Below are 18,913 nucleotides of genomic sequence, written 5' to 3' on the forward strand. Positions count from 1 at the left end.
CTGTAAGAATTTTTGGAGGATTGATTGGAAAGGGAAGAGATTGGAAATAGGGAGGTCACTGAGAAGGATAACAGTTTGAATCTAAGGTGATGTGATTAATGTCTACGTAAGGGGTGAAAATGAGAGAAATGCAAGATCTGTTGGAGGTAGAATAACAAGACTTAACAAATTATGGTATTTCAGAGTAGGGGAGTGAAGAGTTGAAGATGATTCCCAGGCTCTAAAATACTACTATTAGAAAACTAACTCAAAATGATCTACTACCCAAAATAAATCAAGTTCATATCCCTGGGATGGTGAGCAGTAGTATTGTTCAGGATGCCTGAACAACAACCAATCACCTTTTGTGTAGTTTGTTCTAGAAGAATCATCCCAGGAGTTTGGAAAAGTCTTACTTTGCTGTTATTTAAATAGTTTTTTTAAAAGTTATTAATTATATTTTTCAACTGTTTTAATGTCATGATTATCTTGATTTGTTTCTTCAATTAAACATGCTTGATCAATCATTTTAAAGCTCTTCTAAGGTGTGTGTGTGTGTGTGTGTGTGTGTGTGTGTGTGTGTGTGTGTATGTTCAGGCATTGGGAACATGATCAGCTACTCATAGTCAGTTGAGTTTCCCAGGTAACAGAGACAATGCTGTGTTAAGGCTTTGCCCCTTTCAAATACTGAATGGTTACATTAACAGCTTATAAAGGGATAAAATCTTGAGTGGATCACACCCCAGAGTGCCCTATTCAGGAATATAAAGAGTGTGAAACTAGGAGTGGCCCATTCACACCTTGTAAAAGGGTTACCCCTTTCAGACTTCCATGGGCCAAGTCCCTGATGGACTTAAAAAGCATAAGGGTCTCTGAGGAGAGTTAGTTGAGGGGGAATTATTTCTGGCAGAGGCACAGATGTGAAAAGAGCTTGCCTTGGAAGATATGTCTAGGCCTTTAAAACACTCTTTGTCTTTTCTTTGGCATCTCTTCCAGAGTACAGTATAATGGGCAATGATGTCACGGTAGAGCAACCCACCCAGTAAGAGAAGCAGTGCCCGGAATGGAGCAGGCCCAGGAACACCAGGCTAAAGTCATGGCATACCCATGGGAAGTAGTATGAGGATAAAACTCTAAGAAAAGGGCCAACAAGGCCCTAAAATATAAAGATATATAGTGATAGAGTGTATGCCTCTCCACCAGTGGCCTTTACGTGAGTGCCCTCTCCTTCCATCGACAATGTTATTTGGAGGGAAATATGCTCTGGGTTTAGGAAGGGAATGTTTTGTTACTCCTTTTCCTACTAAGTCATTTCAAGAAATGGTTTTTCGTTTTAGTAAATTGTGTCACCTGGCTGACAATTAAAAGGTGAACATACAAGTGGTGACTCACAAGTTACATAAGGAGTATGGACCCACAAAGTACCTTGAACCAGGAGTAGATATTCCTCTAGGGAACCTATCTATGAGCATGATTGTGAGTATGTGTTTGTGGGGGGGGGGGGTATAGGGGAGCTGGGTAGGAGGATGAAAGGTAGAGTAGTTCAAAGGTGGCATCAAAAAAAATAATTAAAAATCAACTCAGTTCTGCCATCTTCAGGTCAAAATTCAAGTCATCTTCCTAGAAGTACAGTCTGTCATCAGTTTATGCAAGAGTTATCTATCATTACTACAGATAATTTCATGAAATAATTACATTTCTTCTTGCATCTTATATCTTCTATCTGTGGTACCCCCTCTAAAATACTCCTCCAATGAACAGTCCCATCCGTAGGTAGGATCCCAAGAGGTTGGCTGCTACCTTGGTTGTGGGGTATCCCCTGGGTAGGTGCTCTTACTACTGTAGCTCAAAAGTCCCTATCACTATGCTTTCCATTACTAGTTAGCAGACAGAATTACTTCAAAGCAAAGGTATTTACTTATCATAACAGCATCTATAAAATACTCCCCCATAAATCTAGGGCACACTTTCCCATAAATATATGTAATGTCTATGGGAAAAGTGAACTCAAATTTCAAGTATAATTGTAGTATACATGTAGTAAAACAACTACTAGTACTGTAAGGTTTAGAAGTTCTTTCTCTCTTCATTGAGTCCTCACACAGCTTTCCATGGGGATAGCATCTTTGCTGGGTTTGTTGTTCATGTAGGTTCCCAGGGTCTGCTCCCTCCAAAGCTTGGGTCACAATCAATTGCCAGGATTAGCTCCCTAAATTTATAGCTAACTCTTCTTGTTCCATGAAGCTTCTCCCTTTGCTGAGTCAATACCTCTCTTTATCCATGTCTAGCTACACTGTGCTTCTCTGTCCTCTCAACTGTGCCTTGAAGTCTGTTGAACTACCATACTTAAGCTTCTTGACGAAATGTCTCCTGATGATTGAAGTTTCCTTCTGAAGCCACATGGGTGAGGGGGACAGGAAGGGGGTAGGTAAGGAGAGAAACTGCCCTCCACTAGCTGCTCTCTGGTATAGGTAGCTGTAGCCCTGCATAGCTGCCAAGGATTTGAATATTTAAAGCCCCCAGAGGCATGGTTTATTCCTTTGCTCAGTCAATCCCACTGTTTCCTCCTGACTCAATCTGAGAAGGATTCATAATTTTTAAAGGGATCACTAGGCATGACCAACATTTTACAATTAGTTTAATATGATTTTTTCAACATTAAAACCTCATAATATGTGAATACATTCTATTATATCAACTGAGATGGGGGGAGGGGAGAGAGGATCCTTATCATGACATATCCTTGTGCCTTGTCTCCTTAGGGAAGCTGAATGAAATTAAGGCTTGAACCCTATAAGGGGTTAGTGAAACACATTTCCAAAGAACAGCGATTTACCTAGAGGTCAGCATCAATGCAAAAGGAAGGAAATGGATCTCAACATATAGTGTTTGTATTTTTAACTTAACATGGAGGAGAAGAACTTTGTCTTGATGATAAAGAGCATGCTATATTTATGTCTCTGCCAGAAACATGTGCCATCTAAAGCTCATGTTAGTTTTTGACCCTTTAGGAAAAAACAAAAAGCAATAGTAATGATTGAATGCACCTAATAAGGTGATGGAACTGTGAGCAGGATCAGAGATTTAGAGCCAGAGGGGACCTTGAAGATAATATTCAATCCGTTTTATTGATGAGTTAACTGAGACCCAAAGATTAAGTGACTTGTCTAAGACCACACAGTTAATATTTAACAGGAGTAGGGTCTGAACTCTTGTCCTCTGCCTCCAAATCCAAGAGATTTCTCCATTATATGATGGTAGAATCCCATTCCCTTGACTTCTAATCCAGAGCTTTTTTCAGAAACACAATACTGTGTCATTAAACATGGCATTTTTAGTCATGTAAGATATAAGATGTAGCTAACAATTTGAATATGTCCTTTTTCTTGGGAGAGAATCAACTGCATAGAGAAAGCTAGAGAAGCTTAATAGTGCTTATTCATGTATAATGTGATGGCACAGAAATGACAACTGGAAAAGTTGTAGATCTCTCACATAATGCTAGTATCTGTGGACTGCATGAGTGCCATGATGGGATGGTAGGAGAGATAGTCAAGTCAACAAGCATAGTGAAAGAGATAGATATACTATGTGCTACTGGAGACATAGGTAATCTAATTTGAACTGTAGCATTAGTGAATCCATAGCTGAATGAGGTCATTTTATATTAGGATTATTCTACATTCTAAAACAGAGTAGGAAATAGTGCCAATTTAAAAAAAAGATCTGAATCCTAATTGTATCATTTTGTAAAGGATACTGAAAATCAGAAATACGCCTTACAATAAAAAGGCAAAGAGCAAAGCCTAATGTTATTGGGTATTATTCTAAAATAGCTCTTGGAATTGGGTCACATGTCAAATAATAACTAGAAAATAAATTTTGGTGCTTACCCCCAAAAAGTATCAGTTACACATGAAACTCGGAGCCTGACTCTACAGTCTAATGAAGAAACCCACAGTTGTTGACAGAAATCAAAAGCATATGCCAGACTGAGGTCCCATAGTCCTTTGTGGTGTCCCCTGAAGGACCTTTGTGGTTTCCTTCTTCAGGCTGAATATCTAACATCTTATCTTAAAAGATTTTTTTCCAATTCATAAAGTTAGATACACACAGACACAAGCACAAATCCTTTTGAGTGGCATATGTGTGTGATATAGCATATTCAACGAGGAATACTTTTTGGATAGTTTTCTCTTTTTCCTCCCTCCCTTCTATGTGTTACAATTCATATATAGGGGCAAGAGCAAGGAACCAGTTTAGAACTTTCCTAATTTTTTTTTCTATGCCAGCACACATATTATCTCATTCGTATCCTGAGCATTACAACAGATCTGATTAATGGTCTTGCCAGTCCTGTCCCCTCTGCTGGGGCCCTGAGAGGATTCTATACGCTGCTCACTTAAGCTGTGTATATAAATAGGCTCCTTCAACCAGGGCTATGTTCAATATTTTTTAACAAGATTTTCTATAAACCCTTGTCCTGGCCTGACTCCCCCTGGGCTCTGAGATTATGTTTTGTGCTTTCTTACAACTCTGGTCACATTTGGGGAGCAGTAAAACTTTTTTTAAATGGCTATTTAAGGTGTCTCATGCTTCCTCCTAATTAACATCTTCAGCTGAATGCCACCTAATGTCACTAGATTGTCACTACTGTTGATTCTCCTGTCTTCGGTAACAAGGGTTTTGGATTAACTAGTTAGACATTGTCTCCCCCTAGTAGAATGTAATTTCATTTTATTTTTTCATCCCAGCATCAAGCCCAGTACTTTGCACACAAAAGGTATTTAATTAATGTCAATGTTTGATGGACTGGATTGGATAGTGACCAATGGGACCAATGGGGGGGGGGGGGTGGCGGGAAGAGCATTTTTTGTTAAATTCAAAAGAAATTAGGGAACTTCTAGATGAAATTTTCTCATTATATACACTGGCTGAGTACAAATCTTTCACTTATCAAACATTGGTGCACTTACTATATTCCAAGCACTGTGCTAAGTGCTGGGGATCAAAGGCAAAAGTGAAACTACCTGTCCTCAAGAAACTTACCTTCTATTTTGGTATCACTGTATTCCCTCTCCAAATAGGCTGCAAGTCTATGGAAGGCAAGCTATGTCATCTACCCGAAGCCCAGCACTGTTCCCTTCACCTAGCAGTGCACTAACTCCATTTCTGTCGATAGTGATGATCATGATTTTGAATGGCTTGCAGGTGATAAGTTTGATTCAACTGGGCCACCACAAGGTATCAAACATACTCTAAGTTTTCCAAAAATCAGGAAGACAAAGATGGACTATACTGATAAATAAGACCATAGAGCATTTCCACATTTCATTTTGGTCTGCTACACCAGAAAATCTTTCAATCTAAGCCAAAGCTCAGTGTAATTAGTATTTTATCATTAGGGACTTTCTTTCCCATAGGTAATAAGATGACCAAAAGAAAAGTAAAAAGAGAGAATAATACAACCACAAAATCTTAAAGTTGGAAAGGATTTAAAAAGCCACTGAGTTGAACCCATGTGTGAAGCATAAATTCTTTCTGTAACATTCTGACAAGTCATTAGCCACTCTCTGTTTGAAGATATCCAATGACAAAAAACTCACTACCTATTAAGTTAGACCTTCCTATTTCTAGTCAGTTCTAATTGTTAGAAAGGGTAAAAGCAGAGGGCCATGATAATCTATCAATGGCGCCTGAATAATCAAAAATTGGTGATATCTTTTTATGTGGGCTTAAAGAAAAGGGAAAGAAAATTCTATAACCCATAACCTTTCATTTTATCATTACCATTCTAGATGTTTTAAAGGAAAACTTGTAATGCAGTTATTATTGTGGTTGCTGTTTTTTGGGAGATAAGCTCTGTAATTAAATACGATATGTACTAGTTTACCATGTGTGTAACTGTAGCTTGCCTGTTTCTATTTATTTGATTATTCCCATAACACTCAAGTAAATGCATGAATGAAGAAAAAAGAATGTTTATTAATCACCTAAAAATATGCACTAGGTTCTTTGCCAAGGGTTGGAGCTGCAAATATACAAACACACACAAAAGGAAGAGAGTTCTTACCCTTGAGGAGCTTATATCCTAATAAGGGAAAACTGTGAATGCATTCTAATAGGAGATTCGACCATGGAAAGCTAGCCCTGTGAAATGCCAGAGATAGTGAGCATTGTCACTGGGCAATAGATTGTCATGCCTTTTCCAGAAATGACAGTGTGTATTTGTTCCCAGAATTAGAGGCAGAATGGGAGATGGAGCAAATACAGCAGGAACATGGCCAGAGAGTGGTATGGCCACCATGAGGTCAGCTAACAATGGTGAATTCTCACCGATCAGTAGGACAATGCCTGGTAGGGGCCGGTGAATCTAGTGAGAAACAGCCAGATAGTTACAGTCAAGTGTGGTGGACTTAGAGCTTATTAGATGTGGTAAATGGATTGGATAGATGGTAAACAGAAAATTACAGACTATGAGAGTAGGAGGGGACCTCAGCAAACCCATACACAAAAGGAATCTCCACTAGAACATGGCTGTTCCCCAACAAGCAGTTGCCCAACTTCTTCTTAAAGATTTCCCAAAAGGGGAAAGCCCCTACCTCTCAAGGCATCCCATCCCACTTGGGGCAGTTCTAATTGTAAACAAGTTTTTTCTGATGTCAAACTTAAATTTGCCTCTTTGTATCTTCTACCCCTTTCCCCTGACTTTGCTCAAACAGAAGCATCCTATTCCCTCACTACATGTCAGTCCTTCAAAGACTTGAAGACTTTGACTTGTCCAGACTACACATGACCAGATCTGTATGCTGACTCAGCAAATTTGTGATTAGCATCATACTTGTTTATATTTCTCTATGTGTGTGTTTTCCCATAAGAGTTCATCCTACATCTGCAGTTTAATGAAGAAACCTACAGTTGTTGACAGCAATCAAATCCCTTAGGCAAGCTGCTTAGTCTTTCTGGGTCTCAGTTAAATGAAGATGATAATACTGGCAAAGCCTATCTCAGAAAGATGCTCTGAGGAAAGTCATCTGTAAAATTCACAGCACTATTTAGTTTGGATTATTATTGCGATTTGTATTGACATTGCAAGTATCATGGGGACAGGATCCTATCTACTATTTCTGATCTATCCCCCTATAGCTATTTAGTTCCATGGGCACTAAATAAGCATTTGTGATTGACTGGTCGACTAACCAACTTATGTGGAATACCCCTGGGATTCCTATGTTCTCTGGTGGCTTTCTGTGAAATTTAGGTGTCTGAGCAAAACAAAGGGAGATGTAGCAGATGCTGAGGAAATAATTTTCCTTTAAGACATATTGACTTCTTTCCCCCACTGCCTTTTTTTTCTATCATCTCTCACAATTGGGCTGTGCATTTAACCCTTTTAACACAAAACCTCATCAAGCAGCATGTGCATGAGCTCACTGAATAAATATTATTTGATTAGAGATGAAAATTGAAAGCAGGAGTTGGTAACAGACCATCATAAGAGAGATAATAGTTTTCTGTTTGCTGAAAACTCATAGCAGAGAAATCAATTTGTATGTTGTGGGGGGGGGGGGGTGGGTGCGTGGGAGGTGGCAAGAGGAGAGTTTGAACACTTACCTGGCCAGCAGTGGCAAATGTATGTGTCATCGAGCTCCTCACAAGTGCCATTATTGTGACAGGGTTGTGACCAGCACACAGACATTAAGGTCTCACAGTGCTTGCCTGTGAATCCATCAGCACAGTTGCAGCGGTAACTAAAGAATGAAAATGAAATTTCTGTGTCAATATCCAGTCAAAGCCAAATGAACTGTCTTCAGTGCCCAACTAGAACCATGGGGCCCGTTTTATCACCTTCAGTCAGTCATAGTACAATTACCCACTACAGACCTGGGAGTATTTCACGGGGTGATTTCCTGATTGCATATATTAAAATAGAAAGTGTATCTCTCCATCTGCCTTATAGATATGGGGAATTGTTGAATCAGAAGCTGTACCCAAGCTTGTTTACCCAACTCTAAACTTAAGGCAAGCACAAAAACTGTAGATAAGTAACATAATAAAAAACCTGCTGTAGTTGTATGAGTCCCTCATATATGGGCTCCTTGAAAATATTCCTTATGCTTCTTCAAAAATGCTTTGTGAAAAATATACTTGTCAACTTGGCTAAGATGATATTAACCAAAATCAATACCTCAAAAATAACAAAATGTAATTTAGAATTGCTTTTTCCAAAGTGTCTCCAAGAAAACCTGAATTGGCCAAGAGTCACATTGTTGCTACTCATCACTACATTTCTTGCAAATGTTTTGCAAGGGCTGGTGTTCATCCTTAGGATGCATCTATAGAACACCCAAACATCTGGAAGTTTTGTCTACAGGGTGCCAAATGTCCAGATGTTTGGCACTGTGTATATAAAACATCCAGATGACTGAATTTTTTCACTTTTCAGTCAGATTTTTGGCATCTTATAGACACTACTTTTGATTCACACCTACAAGAACCTCTAGCACTGTTTATCAAAACCTTCTGCATTATCAACATGTCTGTGTCACTGAATTGAAAACTGGGTGCAGTGACAGCAAATTTTCCAACTGTCTAAATTTGATGTCACAACAAAAACATCTCTGAGCTGCTAAGTACCTTTTCCAAAGTTTTAATTTATAAGTGAGCTAGCAAATGAAACGAAACTCAAAATAGCTTGAGAAACAAAATAACCTTTGGAGGAAGTGCTCTTTGGACAGGATTAAAGTGTGGTTCACCAGAAAAAGCACTGGTTTTGAAGACAAATCATGAGGGGGTAAATCACTTAACTCTTCTAAGCCACACTTTCACCAAATGTGAAGAACTTCCTAGCTCTGGAACATCCTGTTTGTTTGACCTTGGGCAGGCTACTTACCAGCTTCATTGTCCCAGGTACCTCTAAGAGTAGAAGTTGGGAAGGAAGTTGTAGAATAAAGGAGTTTCCTCACCAGGTGCTCCCTCAATAGATGAAACCAAGGTCCAATCAACAACAACACCTGTTCTACATACTTCACAGGGTTGTTATGAAGAAAGTGTTTTCTCAATTGTTTGGTGCTCAGAAATGTGAAATTTATCATTATCAGATGATTAGACTATGTTGGTGTACTTCATGAGGGTCTGAGATTCAAGGGCTTATCTGGGACCCTTGAAGAGGCTAATCAGTCAGGGAGAGAAGAGAGCTATATACAGAAAACCTTCCCTGGATCAAGATTCTTCACCACAAAGACATAGCATGGCATTGAAACATTGACTTTGGAGTCAAGAAGACGAGTTCAGATCCTACTTCTGAGACTTACTAGTTGTATGAAATCATTTAACTTCTCTAAACCTCGGTTTCTTCAACTACTAAATGGGGTTAATAATAATCGCTGCCTCACAAGGTCATTGAGAATCAAATGAGAGAGAATATGTAAAGAACTTTGCAGAACCTTAAAGATCTACATAAATGGCCAGTTGTCATTTTAATATATATCATCACCATATTGTTTCCCAAAACAGAGAAGGCAAGATTATAAGACATGAGTGAAGGGCAGCAACTGTGTGTGATCAGCATATGCACATAAAGCCATTTTGAAAGAAGCAGGGTGGTTGAGCCATGAGAAGCTCCTGAAAGTCCACCAAGCCAAAGAGCAGAGTAGAGTGAGGGTTGGGGGTAGCCAGTCCAAGTCTAGTGCAGAATGAGATGGATCAAAGAATCTGTGCTGGAGGATGACCAGAGACAAGTCAGTGCTAAGATTTCTTGAGTTTTGTACCTTTGGACCAACCTGGGTGGTCCATGTGAGTCCCTCTTCCCTGCCCTGAAACACATTCTTGTAGGTGCTGTCTCTAGCAGGGTTCTGGGATCTGAGTGTCCTCCAGTATCACTGCTTCCAAATCACATTGTCTGTGATTCTATACCAGAACCACTGGAACTCACAGAGGACTTTATTTACATGGCTCACTGTACTTGTTATGTAATATTCTGTATTAGAGTTATTGGAATAACTGTCCACTAGATTATCAGCTCCTTGTAGATATGGATAATATTTACTAAACCTATATGTCTTCCCTAGAAAATATTCTCCCTGGAGCAGATCCTGGGATCATTGATCTCAGTTAGTCAGCCAGTCAGTTAACATGCATTCATTAAGCACTTACCAGGCAGTGGCAGCTAAATGGCACAGTGGATAGAGCCCTGGGCCTAGAGTTAGGAAGATCTGAGTTCAAATCTGGCCTCAGACACTAGCTGTGTGATCCTGGGTAAGTCACAACCCTATTTGCCTCAGTTTCCTTATCTATAAAATGAGCTAGAGAAGGAAATCGCAAGCCTCCAGAATCTTTGCCAAGAAAATTCCAAATGGGTCCCAAAGAGTTGGACGTGACTGAAACGACTAAACATGTGTGAGGCACTGTGCAAGGTGTAGGGATTCAAAGAAAGATGTATGTTCTAATGGAGGAGATAATATGTAAAAAGCTAGGCACATAGAAGATATATACAGAGTAGAGGAAGGTAATCTGAAAGTGGAAGTTATTAGTATCTGGGGACAGGGAGCATCAGGAAAGCTAGTCAATAAACACTTATTATGTTTATATAATAAATATAAGTGCCATGCACCAAGTGCTAAGGATACAAAGAAAGTAAAAAGATAGTCCCTGTTCTCAAAGAGCTTAGAGTTTAATGAAGGAGACAGCACATACGGAACCTTGTACACATGTATAATATGTACACACACCATACACACATACATACATACATACATATATATGGTATGTATATATAAAATATACATATATATACACTGATGTGTGTGTACATGTGTGTACAGATGGAGAGATAGAATCTATTTCCATGAATTTGATCATATTGATAAGAGGAAATCACTGCAGTTCATTGAGCATTGAGTAATATGGTAGAATCCAGAGCTAAGTGGAGCAAAGATTGGAGGGGGAGAGACTTGAAACAAGGATTCTAGTTGGAAACCTATTGAAATAGTCCATGAAAGAGGTGATAAGGGCCTGAACCAGAGTGGCAGCTATATAAATATAGGAAGAGGACAGCTACAAGAGATGTTGTGAAGGTAGAAATGATAAGATTTGGCAATGTATTGAATATGTAGTGTGAGTGTGAATGGGTAGCCCAGGACAACACTGTAGTTGAGAACCTAAGTAACTGAGAAGATGAGATGCCTATGGGACATCCAGTTTAAGATGTCCAAGAGGCAGTTGGTGATGTAGGAATGTAGCTAATTAGAAAGATTAGGACTGGATATGTAGATCTGGGAATAATTGACATGGAGATGATCATTAAATCCATGGGAACTGATGAGATCACCAAGTGACACAGTATATAGTGAAAAGAGAAGAGGGTTCAGAACAGTCTTGAGGGACACCCACAGTCAATGAGCATAACATATGTGAAGAACCCGTAAAGGCGACTGAAAAGTGGTCATCATATTCCACAACACATTCCAAATGGATCTGTGAGCTTATTAATATTAAAGATCATCTGGATAAACAAATTAGAAAAGAAGTAGATCATATAACTTTCATAGCTATGTATTGGAGATGTATTTTTAACCAAACAAAGGACAGAAGCATTTAGGAAATTTAAACTAGATAACTTTGTTTACAATGAACTAAAAATTTTCTATGTAAACAATTAAGGCACCTAGGATATAAAGGGGAGTGGCAGAATGGGAGCAAATTTGTACCAGATCTCTCTGATAAGAGTTTGGTATTTGACCTATATAAACTCTGTATAAAATATACATATACACTTATATACATGTATGTGTATGTGTTTGTGTGTATATGTATACATATACACTATAATACACACATATAATATATATGTATTATGTACACATGTGCACTATAACACACATATACACATATAATACATGCATGTATGCACACACATATATGGTCAAGTCATTTTCCAAGAGATAAGTAGTCAAAGCATATGAATAGTTCTCAAAAGATTGTAAACTATTAGCAACATAAGAAAAAATGCTTTAATTCACTGATAATAGGAGAGATGTAAATCAAAACAACCCACAGATTTTTCCAATCTTGCAAATTGGCAAAGATGACCAAAAAAAGTAGGAATAGTTAATGTTGGAGAGTTTGTGTGACAACAGGCTCCCCAGTGCATCATCAGAACTGTGAATCAATATAATCATTTCAAATGACTCCAAATTATGGAAATAAAGTAAATAAAATGTCTGTACTCTTTGACCCAGAGCATCCACCACTGGGTTTATTTCCTAAAAAGGTCATTGACAGGAATACGTCTCCACATAGACCAAAATATTTATAGTAGCACTTTTTGTGATAGCAAAATATTAGAAACAAAGTAGATGCCCATCAACTGGGGAATGGTTAAACAAATGGTGGTACATGAGTATATAGGAGTATTACTGTACTATAAAAAAAAAGAATGTGATGAATATGGAGAAACATGGAAAGACTTACATGAACTGATGTAGAGAGAAGTAAGCAGGGCTAAGAAAACAATATACACAATGACTGTAACAACATACATGGAAAGAACAACCATAAAGCAATCAAAAGTTAATGTTTAGAAATTCAAAAGAAGCCTGGCTCCGAGAAAGAAATTTAAGGAGACACTGCTCTCCCAGCCCTTGACAGAGGTGGGAGGCTCATGTATATGGTACATTGCACATGTTTTCAGACTTTTTCAAATTCGTCCTTTTTCCTTGTTTCTTTACAGATTTTATTTGTCATATCAGATGGCTCTCTGGGAGGGGGAGGAATGACACCGGGGGAAATTTTGTTGATATAAAAATGTCAATGAAATATATTATTCTTTTAAAAAAAGAAGTAGACAGAGACTGGTAGGGAATCAGAAGAATGCAATATCATAAAACTCTAGAGGGAAGAAAGTATCTAACAGGACTAGGGGACAAGCAGTGTGAAATGTTGCAGAGAGGTCAAGAAGTATGAGCTCTGGCAATGAAAAAAATCATTGGCAACTTTGGAGAGGGCAGTTTCAGATGAATGATGAAGTTAGAAGTCAGATTTCAAAGGGTTTAGAAGAAAATGAAAGGAGAAGATTTAGAGGTACTGAGTATAAATGGCAAGAAAGCATCTCAGAGACCATCGAATCCAACCCTCTCATTTTGCTAATGAGCAAACTGAAGTCTGTGGAATTTAAATTACTTGCCCAAGGTCACTTGCCCAAGTAGTAAGTGTTAGAAGTGGGATTTGAACCCAGGAGTTCTGATTCCAGCCAGAGCCGGCTCTCTTTCTACTATACCACACTGCTTCCAATTCAACAGTCATTAATTAAATGCTTTATCAGTGCCAATTGAATCGAATCGATTTTTTTTTGTCACTTAGAATTATGTGTACTCCCAGTTCTGAGTAGATATTAGAGCCTTTTATACCAACCTAAGTGGGACCACTTGATCATCAGGTACATTCTGAGACATTCACCCCATTGTAGACAAGGACATACCTATTGATACCATCAATGCACTGCCCTTTATTAAGGCATGGCTGGCTGTAACACTCGTTGGTGTTGATTTCACAGTGTACACCACGGAATCCAAAGGCACAGTCACAGAAGTAGAGCCCCACAGTATCCTGACAGGAGCCACCGTTTAGGCAAGGCTGTGACAAACAATCGTCAATGTCTATTTCACAGTTTGCACCTTAAAAAAATCAACAAAGAAAAACACAAGTTTAACAAGATTTCATGGAAATGCTGTATTTACGATAGTTTTTGTCAAGTATCATCAGTTACCCAAAATAATTTTCCTCTTAATTGTAATTGATATTAACTTTCAGGCATGCACAAGGGAAATTACAGGAACAGCAGAACAACTGTCATTCACAAAGAATAATTTCATTAAGCAGTCTGTGACTTTGTATAAGGAGGGAAGCAAACCATGTAATTCCTAGAATGATGCTATTAGTAATGGCATTTTTTTTAGTGATATGATATTTATTGTACAAAAGAGACCTGACAAAGCGGTTAGCACTAAAGAAAAGGTTATTTTGAAATTGCTTTAAACTGTGTTATTCATTTGCTCGACAAGCATTTACTGAGCACCTATTACGTGCAAATCTTTCTTTAAGAACTTTAGCTATCCAAATGTTTTTCCAATGACAGGTTTCTATTGTATTGTGAAACAGCTCACTTTTCCATCAGAAAAATACCTTCTGAATTTCCTGGGCTGTAATTAGTAACACCAAGTCATTACCTCATTTTAAGTAAATCCCAAACAAAATTCAAGCCAATATGTGTGATTATTCATACATAAAAGAATTACATTACATACGCTAGTATTCTCTTTAATTAAAAAAATAAACTCCCTAAACAATCAAAATAAAATTTAACTTTCAAAAATTGAGTTTATGTGAGTTTTCCCTGAGTAAATGGATCTAGGAATGAAAGGCCATGGAAATCTCATCCTTACTTGTCATTCTATAGATGCAAAAATTGAGAGCCCAAAGTTCATACAGGTACTATGTAGTAGAATAAGAATTCAATGTCCTCTGAATCCAAGTTCAGTGCTTCTTCCATTAAACAACTTTCAGAATTGTGAAATATTGTTTTTCATTGATTTCTTTTCATTAAAAAAAATATAATCATTGAAAACTACTCCAGGTTGGAAAAGAGTAGGTCAAAGCTCCCCCATCAATCAGAGAAGGAATTGTACCTGAGAAAGACCACTGCACTTTGATAATGAACGATAATAGATCTCTGTCTCTCTAATTATTTTTATATCATTAATATCTATACCTATAGTCAAAAGAGACACAGGGAAATACCATTATATTTAAAGGCACTATAGATGGTGAAACAAATACCAACATTAAATATGTATATTTGTATATGGGCATGTGTATATACATACATATGTGTATATATACCTCAAATAGCATAGCGAGAAAGGTGCTTGGATGAAAATCTAATATGGAAAAGACCTAGAGTGTAAGATAATTGCAGGAATAATTCTGTTTTTAAAATTGGATATATCTAATGGAAAAATAAGCAAGAAGAAAATTATGGATCCGAACATAATGTTGGAAAAACCAGATTCAATGAGTCCATGGTTATAGTGGAATGGCAGTCTTAAACACACTAATTTTTTCAAGTTCAAATGGATATAAGGCATTACCAGGCCTCAAGTTATATTATAAAGCAATAAGCTATTAAGTGCTAGTTTAAAAAAAATCACAGAAAAGTAGAAATGGAATAGGTTAAATAAGCAAACACATACAACACCCTGGTGTTCTAAAACTCAGGAATATAAACTATTGTGGAAAGCATTTGGGACCTGGAGTGAGGAAGATCCGTGTTCAAATCGTACTTCAATATTTACTAACTATGTGTCCCTGGGTAAGTCACTTCACTGCTGTTTGCCACAGTTTCCTCATCTGTAAAATGGGGATAATAATAGCATTTACTTCCCAGACTTGCTGTGAGGATCAAATGAGATGATACCTGTAGAGCACTCCAAGTATAATAAGTGCAAGCTATTACAATGATAATGATTTGCATGAGTGGAAAAAGATCCAAGAACTCTGAAGGATCAAAGAATTTTGTATCATAGTTATCTGTGTTGGTATCTTCCACAACCAAAGATTGTGGGACTTTCAAGGTAACTTAATTCCCTCAAAAGCAGAGTCTATTTTTATCTTCGCACCCCCAGCACCCAGCTCATATTAGAAATTTTAAAATGCTTACTTGATTTATCAAAATTACGGATCTCCTCCATTTCTTGTCATAGTACTTTACACACAACAGGCATTTAATAAATGTTTGTTGTTAAATTTAATTTTAACAAGTACACATACTATGTGCAAGGCACATGCTAGGTACTGAGAATATAAGACTAAATTAAAATAGACTTTGACTTTAAGAAGCTTACAGGGATGAGGGAAATGAAAAAGCATTTATTAAACTCTTACTGTGTGCCAAACACTGTACTAAGAACTAGGAAAACAAATTCAAAAGCAAGATACTTCCTGCCCTAAAGAAGCTTGCACTCTAATAGGGAGAGACAAAATATATGGGGAATGGTGAAAAAGAAAGGATGTTTTATTTTGGGTAGTTGAGTGGTAACAAGACCTTTCCAGAGGCAATGGTAGTTTTAATCTGATTACAGTTCTTAGAGCAAACAGTATGAAGGAGAGGGCAGGATAGGTTATATAGGAGGTATGGCAGGGCAGAAAAATGGATGAGGTGAATAGAAATATAAATTCAAAAAACACTGATGCACTTTTTCCTCGGCATGATGCCCAGAGGTCTAGTATGGAAGATGAAACACCAACAGGAAGGGAAAGAAGGATATGTACATAATGTCCACATGTATGTGTACACAATAAGTAAGTACAAGCTAGTTCAAAGAGACACATATATACAAAAAAGTAAATACAAGGTAATTTGAGGAAGTAGAGAATGTTAAACAATTAGGGATATCATGGAGGAGCTGGAACCCAAGCCTTTAAGGAAGATAAAGATTCAGAGAAGCAGAGAAAAGGGGAAAGTGTATTCCAGGCACAGGGATATAGATATGCAAATGCATAGAGGTGGGAGATGAATGCAGTATACGTGTGTGGAAATATGAGATGAAAACTGAATTCTGGGAACAGCTAGTAGTCCGGTTTTGTTGCAATGCAGAAAGTGTGAAATGGAGTAATCTGGAAAAGTCTGTAAAAGAAGAGTATAGTCGAATTGTAAAGGAATTTGTATTTTATCCCGGAGGCAATAAGAAGTCACTGAAGACTATTATTTCTCTTTCCGACATAGCTTTCCAGAGTGCTTTTTATGCACATTATGATATTTAATTGTGGATTTGGGGGATTTTATGGGTACTTATTTACTTTAAATGGATGAATACATAAAAGTATGCACCAGTGGTTAAAATCTTGCTAGCAGCTCTTCTGTAAATTTCATCTTTCAGAATTTAGATTTATATAGTCACTTGGGGTTCAATTCGACCTGAGCCCTGCAGGAAAATACTTCCATATGTTTTTTAAAAACAAGAACACAACTGAATCAGCATTAAAAAAAACAAACTATTGATCTTTTTCTAATGCTACAGTTCAAACACAGTGGTTTTCAAATAATCCTTCAGGTCATTACACAAGGATGTTTCTTGGTAATTTAAAACACAGCTTCAAATTAAACCACTTGTTTTCCTAGTGGTGATGTTCTTTGTATGACTCTTAATATTGTTCAGTGGCAAGACTCATAATTCAGCTTCTGTACCTGTTAATTGCCCACTGCTACTGATAGGGGCCAAAGTAATTTAGGTTGTGGCTGTGTGATACCAAATCACCAGATGAAAAAAAAAAGTTCAGTCAATCATCCAGATGTTTCTAAGTCTCAAAATATTGGCTTCAGGACTGTTTGGATGTCTGAATGATTTTTTGGGTAATGTTTTATCTATATATTTTTCTGTTGTATAGACATTGCCACTAAAATATAGTTAAATCCATCTTCTCAAAATAATTGTCATTTAATTATTAGCATTCCAAAGATGAAATAACAAACCCTCTCCAGAATAGTTACTCTTATGTAACATGGTACCATTCCTTTTAAGTTATCTTTTTAAAAAAAAATTATTGCGGACATATAAATTGAATGCAGGTACAATGAGTGAGCAGTCCTTTAGTAGCGACTCCCCTAAGAATTCATTCTAATTGTAACGCATGTTCACAGAACTATATTGAGCAACCACAAATCTGTTGGAGCTTGTCAACAGCTCATTACAGAAACAAAAAGTCACGTGACTGAAACAAACACAGGATCATAGGGACTCAGCTACACTAGTAAGAAAAGATGTGTCACACACATACACACACACACACACACACACACACACACACACACACACACACACACACACACACACACACACACACACACACCCTCCTTCTGACCTAGTGAGCTTGGCATGCTTGGGATATATAACTAAGGCTATAATTATACCCACAACTCCTTTATCCAGAAAAACCAATCACTCTTAAGAACTTAATGCACTTGTAAGCACAGTTTGCCCTGGATTCAAAGGAGATGTGGAATAGGACTACAACATAAGCAGGAAAGCTGGCAGATATTGCTCCTTCAGGATAAATCAGTGTCCTTTTCCTTAGGCCACTATTCCAAACTGGAGGCATGTGATAAAAATGTAGATCAGTAAAGAGTAGGAATGGAGAGAATGGCATGATATGGATCTAATGCTCGAATCACTTAAAAGGGTAATCAGGGCCTTGACAATCCTCCTAATATACTATACATAGATTAGTCAAAAGCTGATCCCAGATGTCTTCTGTGAGGCACTAAGTAAGGCAGTGTTAGTGAATAGTTCTTAATGGGATTGGCAAAAACTAGTATTCCAAAGAATGAGAGGTAATGACGGTTCTTTATCATAGGTCTGACCTGGACATTTTTATAGTTCTGCACTTGGGACAGTCTAGATGAAACTATAATCAGAACACATTTTTAATTCAATTCAGCAAGTACTTATTGAACACTTGTTATATAAAGGAATTGGGCAAGGAATTTGTGTATTTATAGCTTTAACCTTCTTACATGTTACCACTCTAGGATATTCCCATTTTATTCCCTGGATAAAAATTGAAGTTTAGTTTTCATGAATTGTAAGATAATTTCAGAAGTTATTTTCCCATTGTTTTTTATTCTCAAACATGACTACCTCCAGAAAGTATAAAACACTAATAATTTACCTTAGCTAAGGTAAAGTCGAGAATACAAAGGATAAGGAAGCAACTGATGGGGATTATGTTTCATGTTTCAAGATCCATCCGTATAACTTACTCTAATTTTCTCCCAACCCCTGTAACAATATATTATGCTGGTTTCCTTGTTGACACTTTCTACCCCCACTTCCTCACTTCCTTCTTCCCTCTCTTTATTTGTGGGAGGAGAGTAGAAGGA

The 18,913-nt window shown here is 37.5% G+C and overlaps 1 protein-coding gene across 1 annotated transcript in view; it reads right to left on the reverse strand.

Moving 5' to 3' along the window:
* The window catches only part of CRB1 (crumbs cell polarity complex component 1), a 287,284-nt gene that overhangs the window by 123,471 nt on the left and 144,900 nt on the right, over nt 1-18,913 (reverse strand). The window contains exons 3-4 of the mRNA XM_072648310.1: nt 13,457-13,652; nt 7,594-7,730 (exon numbers count right to left, since the gene is read on the reverse strand). Of these exons, the coding sequence (XP_072504411.1) occupies nt 7,594-7,730; nt 13,457-13,652 (333 nt within the window). The remainder of the gene's footprint in view (nt 1-7,593; nt 7,731-13,456; nt 13,653-18,913) is intronic.

This window comes from Notamacropus eugenii, chromosome 2 (assembly GCF_028372415.1).
Source record: "Notamacropus eugenii isolate mMacEug1 chromosome 2, mMacEug1.pri_v2, whole genome shotgun sequence".
In the NCBI taxonomy this organism is placed as follows: Eukaryota; Metazoa; Chordata; class Mammalia; order Diprotodontia; family Macropodidae; genus Notamacropus; species Notamacropus eugenii.